The sequence below is a fragment of the Montipora foliosa genome, chromosome 7 (genome assembly GCF_036669935.1).
Source record: "Montipora foliosa isolate CH-2021 chromosome 7, ASM3666993v2, whole genome shotgun sequence".
In the NCBI taxonomy this organism is placed as follows: domain Eukaryota; kingdom Metazoa; phylum Cnidaria; class Anthozoa; order Scleractinia; family Acroporidae; genus Montipora; species Montipora foliosa.
The window spans coordinates 27,945,644-27,955,375 of NC_090875.1; the positions used below are offsets into that span (position 1 = coordinate 27,945,644).

The 9,732-nt window shown below is 40.5% G+C and overlaps 2 protein-coding genes across 2 annotated transcripts in view; one reads left to right on the top strand and one right to left on the bottom strand.

The window, feature by feature from the left end:
- LOC138010574 (alpha-aminoadipic semialdehyde synthase, mitochondrial-like) overlaps positions 1 to 1,769 on the top strand; it is a 28,839-nt gene extending 27,070 nt beyond the window's left edge. Inside the window, exon 24 of the mRNA XM_068857552.1 lies at positions 462 to 1,769. Within this exon, the coding sequence (XP_068713653.1) occupies positions 462 to 577 (116 nt within the window). The 3' untranslated portion in view covers positions 578 to 1,769. The remainder of the gene's footprint in view (positions 1 to 461) is intronic.
- A 5,127-nt stretch (positions 1,770 to 6,896) lies between these two features.
- LOC138010575 (forkhead box protein D1-like) lies at positions 6,897 to 9,525 on the bottom strand. The gene has a single exon (XM_068857553.1). The coding sequence runs from the start codon at positions 9,130 to 9,132 to the stop codon at positions 8,176 to 8,178; it is 957 nt and encodes a 318-aa protein (XP_068713654.1). The 5' UTR covers positions 9,133 to 9,525; the 3' UTR covers positions 6,897 to 8,175.
- Between the last annotated feature and the right edge of the window lie 207 nt (positions 9,526 to 9,732).

Consider the following 9,732-nt stretch of genomic DNA (forward strand, 5'->3'; position numbering starts at 1 on the left):
GAAGTATTCACGGAGTTATTGAAAGGCTTAAGTTTGTGGGCCTGTTAAAGGACAGAAACAATCCAGGAACATTAAAGGAGTTAGACTGCAGAAACGACGCACCCAGTTTGCTGTTAACAAAACGTGTTGGAGGTGAATCTCGTGGCCACCAAAGACAGAGCCTCTGTGCGGTCAGCGGGTTTTAAGCCCAGAGCATGCGCACGCGAACCGGCGGCCGAAGCACCGGGCGCTACACTTTACATCTCAACAGCTGGAAAATATGGGTAGCAGCTTTGAGCTCAGTAACATGAGACACTTGACTCCACAGCTTGTGAATAAGTGTTGCGCGAAGGAGCATACCCAGTCTAGCCATTTGTAAATATCATATCAAAAGCAGCACTTTCTTTTCCCCCGCAAGAGAGTCTGATGGCGACCGAGCCAACCGAACCATGGTTAAAATCATGTTGTAATTTGCGTTTCAGGAGACTTAAAAGCTACTGGCGTGGTCCGACCCCTGAATCGTGAAATTTATAAACCGATGCTCACACGACTCAAAGCCGAAGGAATTTACAGCGAATTGACCTCAACGGTGTTATGAGGCGAATAGATGAGAAAGGAGGAGAATGGCTTGCTCACTTGCCCACATTAGCGCCATACGTCGATGTACAAACCATCTGTCTAGGAGTGAACACGTTTCATAGTGGTACCTTTGACAAGATGCAAGGGGTGTTAAATGCCCTCTTGCATGGCGGAGGCCTTTTTGCATCTTTCGCCTTAATTAACTTCCCAATGTTCTACTTGGAGTTTTGACGTCAAGACAAGTCAAGATTGTCGAGGGGTGGAAACATCGGAGGAATCTTGCAAAAATTGCAGTCTTTTTACGAGTAATATCCGACAAGTGAAGTATTTAAACATGTTAAAACTTCCAACTTATAATTCGAAATGGAGGAAATATAATCTAAGGTATTCTTCAATCAAAGACTGAATCTGAAGACGCCTCTTCCGTAATTCAGACCTTTGAATAGAAGAATACTCTTTTCGTTAGTTTCAGTTGAGTCGACGCCTCTAACCAGTTTATTGGACTCACTGTTTTGAAATCACCTTTTTTTAAATGACGTATTTATTTTACTAAGAGAATTTTTCACATTCACGTCGCAATATTACAGAAGTTAATACCGCGACAAGTAAGAATTTCTTCAAATATTTCTTGCAATTAGAGATGCGCACATGCTTTGATTGGGGTTAGGTTTTGCTTTGCGCGGAATTAATGTAATAATTAATTTTTTGCTGCGCGCTTTCTTGATGTCCTCGAAGTAGTCAAGAATATGCAGTTGCTTTGATAATTAGCTCAGCACACTTCCTGAAAAATTCCTGTTAGGTTCGTGCAAAGGAAATGATAATGATAATAGAGTTTAAACAATTATTTGAGGGCTAGACCCAAGGGCTGAATTGGCGTATATTGGTTTTTATTATTTGGAAGACGCATTTGATGATGTCACTTCCAATGTTCACTTCGCCTCGGTGAAGAAATGTTTAACAGGGAGCCACTTCCTTGTAGCTGCTGGAATAATCACATTTGTAAATATTACCACGATATGATGCGACCAGTCTTCCATCACTCATGCTATTTATTCTTTTAAGAAAGCTCATTTCTCATCTATTTGCTATCTATATAAGAGGCTTGCTTTCAGTTATTACAGCTGCCGGCAGTTTGAAAACCAGTATCTTCCTCAGTTCCGCTTTGGGTAACTAATGATCATATAATTCGGGACTGAATAAATGCTCTGACTTCGTATTTCGACTCAAATATTTTGAAAACAAATTAAGGGAGTTTGGTTTGAAACCGCTTGTGCTTTATCGACTTCATTGTCCCAACAACTGGATTAGCATCGTTCAGTACTAATTCTGTCCGTCCTCCCCGAGACCCGCATTTCAAACGTTAGTGATCTCTGTTCCATTTTCGTAGGGATACTACGTAGGTTTCGACTCAGAAGAGCATTGCAGTCCAGCATACAGGACATTTAACAAGCCTTGACATCCTCCGTCCCCACTTCAATAATTTTCATCGCGCTTCTATAGGAGATTTTCATGCGACGTCCTCGCCGCCATTTTGGTGGTCGAAAACAAAAGATCTGTCATTTAGCTTCTTTTGTTCGTCCACCAGAAGTCGTACATTTCTCTATTGTTATTATCTCTAGAGGTTGGTTGAAAACGTCCTATAATCGCAGGGTTCTCCCCCTTGTCCTTCCTTATCCGCAATAGACCATTTTACGGTTCTGTGCTAAGTTACCAGGCCTTTGAATAAAAGACAGGCTGGAGTTGACCTTGCTTTGATATAAACCTCATTGCTTTTCTTATGTAAATCACCTTGTTGTAATTCTAACGAGTTTTTATGCACAAAAGCAATGAGGTTTGTATCTAAGCAAGGTCAACTTCAGCCTCGCTTTTATTAAAAGACCTGGTTACGGAGCACGGTGAAGCAGATTTCAACTTCACTATAAATCAGATAAATATAATCCATTAGGCTTATTTACGTATGCACAGGCTTCGCACCAGTAGCAAGCGAAAACCACTTTTAGGTATGCACAGGCCTCGCACCGGTGGCAGGCGAAAACCGCCTACGTTCAAGATGCAAGAGCAAAAACAGAAGACCAACAGTATACAACAGTGACACGCCTTATACGAAAAACTAAAAACCCTACCGGAAAACACTGGAAACGTATTCCCCAACCAATGTAGAACCAATCCAGTGCTTCAAAAATATCGAAAAATAGATAACCACGTGACTGTATAAATACGCAGCATATTGTCTATAAAACAAATATATCTTCAAAAACAACGGGCGATGACGGATGGAGGCCAAGATTGGCTCACCACGTGACGAGCTTGATACCTGTGGACAGCATGATACCCATCATGCATTACGTACAGTCGTGACCAGGCTCTTCGTTACCGTGCCATAGAACTTATTCGTACACTCAAACGCCAGAAATTCCCTTTCTGGGCAGCTTTTTGTATGAAGAGAACGGTTGACGGCTTACCTTGGTTCTCTCCCCCGCTCTTTTCCGCCTCCTCCCTAGCCCCCTTTCTACCCCCCCCCCCCCCCTCGTGTTCTCCCTTCCCCATTTCCATGTTTTGTCTCGTAACAGCTGCATCCTTGAAAAGAGGAAACGTGAATCAAACCGTTGTTGTTCAAAAAGAGCTCCTGAGCATTAAAATATATATCTTCAACAAAATAGGGGTCTTTTTGCAGGTACCGGAAAGCATTGTGCTTTTGTCACTTGGGATTTGTCTTTATTTGGAGTTGTTTTGTTTTCTGTCGTTTGTTTCTTTTGTTTTACGTAATTGCTGCTCCGGTACCTGCAGAAGCTGCCCAAAATAGAAAATACGGTAGATAATCTATGCCGGATATGCTTGCTGTCCCTTCACCAGTTGTTGGGCCGTTTTTTTCTGGTAAAAATTGTTATCCTTGGTTTAAGAACGGTGCCTAGTAATTCAAAGGTAATTTTGTGCGGTTTTTGAATGTGCGGGAAAAGCAGATCTCGTCAAGTGTTATTGAAATCCAAAAGGAAATTGGGGGCAACCACGCATTTTTCAAAGATAATTAATCAACAATATTTGCAAAGAGCTTTAAAATGCAAAGCAATGTATGGCGTTCTTTTCCAAATTGAATGCTTAATTATCTCTGAAAAATGCATGGTTACCTCCAGTTTTCCTTGTGGATACCAAGAGCACTTGCTAAGTTCTGCTTTCTCCGCATAGTTTTAAAATGCGCAAAAATATCCTTTTATTAATAAGCACCACACATAGGAAACCCGAGTATCTGGAGATGCGCAGAACGTATGCGCAATAACAGTAGTAGTCACTGTCCTTAATTACTTTTAATTTACCTACGACAGGGACTCGACCACGCGGTTTTTAAGCCAATGTCCTGCTGTTCTGTTTGCAAACATGACTCATACTTGAAACGTTCATCGCATTATCCCAGCTGGTGTTTTATTAAGTTTCTTTTTCTAGGGCATTCTACTTTGATTCTTTGACTCCGTAGAACACTGCTAGAGGGCCCATTCTGTCACCTGTCGTCTAACGGCTAGCATAGCTGCCAAGGTTTGAGTTGGACAACGCTTGCAATACTACGAAACAAAAGTGGGCGTCCTTGGAGGTTATCTGACTGGTCATGGGAAATAAATCTGCTTTCCTTGGTTACATTCATTGGAGATTTTTCCAATTCTCAATTCTAAGAAAGTATCAATTATTTTGTGAGCTTTCGTCAATGTCGCATGGAAAGTTGCGCTAATTTTACTCTGCAAAGCCCCACCTGATACAAGAGTCTTTTGTGGCTTAAAAACTAGCTTCAATCGGTCAGTTTGTAGCGCCACTTTTTGGTCTCTTTTGGGCAAGTCTCTTTTTGCAAGTCGACCCTGTTCATTTCACTGGCCATTTAGTTTGAGGACAGTTTCCACTAATGACAAAATCCCACTTTTAGCAGTTAATATATACTAAATTTCTATTTTCATGTATTTCTATCAAGTCATTATATATCTGACCTCAAAACCGAGCCGTCCATTTCATTTTTGTAAACATTACTTAATTACTTTAGAACTAACAGCTGCACTGACTTATTAAAACGCAAACTACACATGTTGGAAACTTGTATAAACATGCGTGGAATTATAATAGGCCTTTTCCTTGACAAAAACAACTCCCTCACTTATTTTTTGCAACATTGCATAATTTTGAGGAAAAAAATAAAAATAATCGTAGTAAATCTCTAATTTCCAAGTTTATATTTATATAATTCAGACAGAGTAACATCAAAATCCCAATTGCGTGTGTCAAGTTGGGGCTAATTCGGCGGGACAAGTACCCCTCCAGGGAGGCATTCGCCTGCGCATCTGGTACCATAAGAACTGATTCGTCCAGCCGTCGCGGCAAGAATTGCCCTTTTGTTGTACGATTATTAAAAAACGGACGGCAAAACACCAAAGGTTTTTTTTTTTGTTAGAGGCGCTGTACTGCTGCGAATCGAGAATCGGTACTTTGAGATGCCTAGAGGTGTTGAAGAAAACGCATATTGAATCAATCTGCTTAAAACAAATCGGAAAAAAGTTATGGCCGAGAATTTGCACAAAGAGGAACGAATGATCGTGCTAGTCGATTTTACGAATTATAGCTAAAACTCGACGTTACCTTAAACAGTTAATTTACTTAAGGCTAATGTCACGTCTTTATAAACACTTTGTTTTGTATACAGAAAGGGAGTCGAATACTTGTACTATAAAAAAGTGGATCCTTTCTGTATTTAAGTGGGAAGGGGAAATAGTCATTTTAAACGAAATAAATTGGAATCACATTGCAATTTTGTATCTGGCGAGGGAGAGATTCAATTGTCGAGTTCTGAATGTTCTCATTACGTACTAAATAATTAAGGAAGCATCAGTGTGTTTTAATAGGTTTAAAATGAGTTTGTTTTTCATGAAACAGATCTAGGGGTAGAACAGGCGAAAGAGTAGACTGTTCTTTTACCTTGACAAGTTTTTGAAGGTGTAAATTCGTTTGTTTCGAGGAATTATCGGTTGATTTCTGTACGTTAGGTGATGTGTGGGCGTTTTTAAAACAATAAAGATGTCTGTTATTTTGTTTTGCTGCCAGGAGTTTTTCAAATTCGATCGCGAAGCTTAGCCGTAAGTTCATTAACAGTTCAGACGCGAAAGCTTCCTAGCAAGGTAGCAAACATCCTTTTGAAGGCTTCAATGAAGTGTTTTACAAACTATGCGCAAACAACAAGAGATCGTGGGAAAAGTTAAGTTAAACAAATAAAATTAAGCCGTCTACGCCCGACCGCCTTTGCTTTACATTTAATAATAGAGGTTTTACTATGCAAAGAGCCTCAACATTAGGCCCAGTTATTAGGCAGATAGAAGCCATTGTTCTAATTCGCAATTTAAAAAAAACCGTTAAACTGTTGATGAGCACAAAGTGTGAGTAACATGATTGCGTTTAAAAGCACTTTATTTTCTGACCATGCAGTACACTCGTTTGTCGGACCTACTGTTCATTTAATATTAAGACTGTTTTCATGATCACACAATGTCTTGACAGGGGGTGGCTTATCTATTTCATAAACATATAAACCACCTCAAGTTAGTGTCTAATGTGGAAAATTATCATTTTCACGCGTTCAGTCATTTTCGTTTATTTACGAAGCTCTTCATCTAGAGAAAAAAATATTTGCAGTGGGATTCCTAAGAGACAAGTCAGTTGAAAAATCTCTCAGTAATTAAATGAACTTGTCATATCCGCTTTCTGTTTAGAAAACAACTCATTTAGTCAATCAACTTACAAATTAGGAATCAAGATGTTTCTTCAGGGATTTGTTAACGTTTAAGGAAATGGTACGGGAATCTGTCTGAAGATCATGATAGACCTTAATTCATCGCATGAGAAATCAGTTGTTTGAAACATTTAATTTATATTTGCTTTTCCTTTGTTCGTTCTATCCTGGCCAATTGAACAAAATAGAGATTGTTTTTTTCTGCAGGTCCAACACGTGTAACTATAGGCAGCAATTTCTAAAGATTATTGACCAAACCGCAACTCGTTAAGCTGGCTATTTGTGTATGATACAGACAACTTTGTAGCTATTTAGTCGAATACTGAAACGTTGCAATTGGTCAATAGAGGCTGATTGCTATCATTGCGTATTAGACTTTGCGCCATTAAGGAACCCATAAGGCGAAGAATTTGAATAACAATGCGGCGGTATGGCAGAATGGATCGCCTCGAGTGTTGTTTACATTGGCCAATTCTCAATTTTTTCTCAGTGAATAATAAAAGCGCTTTGTGTGGCTGTACATCTATCGGTGCCGTCATTGTGTAATGAAGCAAGTGTTGAGTAATTATTTGAAACAGCGACATCAACAAAACCATTTATTTTGTAAACATACAAACACTTATCGCAACACGATAAAAACGCATCCAGTATTGACTTAAGAGCCGTGGTTTGGCGCGAATTGCTTATTTATAAACACCGGCCCCCTCAAAAACCACATTGAACAGTTTGACTGGAGGCTATGGATCCCTCTGTTCTCGCCGCCATGAATCCCTTCGTAGGTCAACAAACACTTAAAGGCGCCACCCCTGACACTTGGAAAATGGGATAATAGATAGAGGCATATGCGATAATCGGGTCTTGTTTAACACAAGTTAAGTGCAAGCTATTTTCATAAAGTGCTGCAACGGATATACAAGTCATTAACATGGAAAAGTATAAAGTTCTTAACATCCCACACATCATATACCTTAAGGCTCCAGTCCCCAGTTGTTCGAAGAGTGGATAGCGCTATCCACTGGGTAGCTCAATTGGTTTTGCTCGTGTTTATCCGCTGGATAGTGATTTAGCCGGTGGATAGCGTTATCCACCTTTTGAAAAACCGAGGCCAGAGGAACAAGAAACTCCTATAAAATAGTGAAGCCATCTGTAATGAAAAAACGAATTATATTCACTTCATGAGCCAAATGACTCAGCTTGACGTGAAATAATAACACATGGGTGAAAATGCGAATATGCGAATTACAGAAAATGGCTATAAACCGCGTCATGCAAAACGCGATGGTGAAACCCGCCGAGTTTCGATCTCGTAATCCGACTTTACGTTTCGCTGTCTACAATAAAACTTGTAAGAGAAGATTACCTTTTCTATCAATTAAAATTATAAAGGAAATCGTCTTGACCTTTAGCTATGTCAATTCACTTCACTGATAAATTGATTTAGTTTTCCACTCGTTTAAAGCATTTCATAATCGCTTGCCCTTGTACACACAAATGTCCTACTTGAATTTCTATCTTGAAATCGGGACGGTTTATAAAGAAATATTAGACCTATTTTCTTCCACTACAATGGACGAGTTTTTTTTATTGTACAATGCGCTACAGTTGCAGAGTTCTCTACTCTTGCTTCTGTATTTCCGGTTGTTAACCTGAAATTTTGTTTCGTTTGATTGTTGTTTGCCACACTCGCCCGTGACATCTTAAGTACTTCGATGTATCCTTAAAGAAATGGTCGTTCTTCATGAAGCGTCTTAGTATTCGTCGTTTCAGCTAAGTGTAGCCGTTGTTTACGGTTTGCGCAGCTAATATGAAATATTTACAAGATTATGTCTGCGAATAGTAAATATTTAGCAAGTGAACTTGTTTCAAGTATAACTAATTCCGACAGCATTGTCCAACTTTGAGACAGGTGATCTATACAAGTAAGGATGAAACGTGGATGATTGGAAATGTGTGCCATAATTTCTGAAGGACGGGTTGTCTTGCCAGAAGAGTCCATACGGCGGTGGAGGTGTGGAGAAGCCATGAAAATGGCTGAGGGGATATCGAGTGTTATCTTCTGCACATGCCAGGTATTCGTATCTCGAAGGGCTGACTCCAAAAGGGCGAGGGAATGCTTCGCTTGGAGGATGCGGCTTAGGTACGTCTAAATTGGTGCTAGGCTTGCGATGATATGGGTAAAAGCTCGCTGATAACGGTAATCCAAGTAGACTTCCTTCAGCTGAGCATGCTATGGGATGCCCGCATCTTGATCGACGTGGTTTCCTCGGTCTTCGAAAGTTCCCTTTGGAAAATTCTGGCAAATCTTTGGGATGTATCATCCAGTAATGCCCTTTGCCATTCTCTGCCCTGCTCGCTTTCACGAAACAGTCGTTGCTGGAGAGATTGTGTCTCACACTGTTCCTCCAGCCAGGACCTTTCTCCTTGTCGAAATGAGGAAAGGTGTTTGCAATATATTTATAGATGGAACTCAGAGTCATCCTTTTGGATGGCACACTCAGGATTCCTTGTGCTATAACCGCCACAAAGGTCTCTGTCAGATTCCGAGAATCCTTATTTCCTCCTTCATCGTCCACCTCATCTTCTTTCACACTTCTTCTAATACTTCGTACCTCTCCATTGTCATCCGTTTCCTCCTTGAAGGTTTCCACTTTCGCTTTGTCTTTCGGCAGAGTCCTTTTCAAAACCTTTGCCTGCGTTTCCCGTAGATACCGCGATAACTGGCCATTGAAGCCCCTGTCATCATCATCACCGTGTGTAAACCTGAATGCACCCTTTTCGAGTATCTTGTCTTCCAGGCAACTTGAGCGCATACCGTACATAGCGAAAATGGTTAAAATCACGCTCGCGTCAGCTGGTGAACCTCACATATATCGAACTAGTTATTCGTGCGATTGTTGTCATCTGATTATTTTATGTGTGTATGCCCAGGGCTATATGGAGCGACGTCCTTTTTTGTCGGACTAAACCGCATGCAATGACCGTCCCAGCAGGGGGCTTTCAAACACCAAATGGACAGATGCGCCCTTAACTTGCAGATGAATCATCCGACTTAAAATTTAAGATTGTACCTTGCACCAGTTTAAGTCAGTGGACAAGATCAGCACCCCGAGCGGATCGATCCAGAGACAACTGAGCTTCTTGTCTCCTCTGGAAAAGTACTCTCCTTTGCGTTGAATCGAATTAATTCAAGCCATAAGTGAACCCAAGCGGAGGGTTATTGAGGAGTGTTTATAATACCTTGACAGCTGAGTCTTACGTCACAGCTGATGCATCGGGGGCCATTCAGTGCGCAACTGAGCATGGGAAATTACACGAGAAAAATAGCTCAAAGTAAAGTGTTTCAATAAGTGTTAAGTAATTAGAAATGTCAGAGATTGGGTTTTTTCGTCGCAAGAGAGTGCCTTTTTTGCGTGATGACA

Bases quoted from the DNA above. Each gene is read 5' to 3' on its own strand.
- LOC138010575 (XM_068857553.1), bottom strand. From the start codon at position 9,132: ATGTACGGTATGCGCTCAAGTTGCCTGGAAGACAAGATACTCGAAAAG.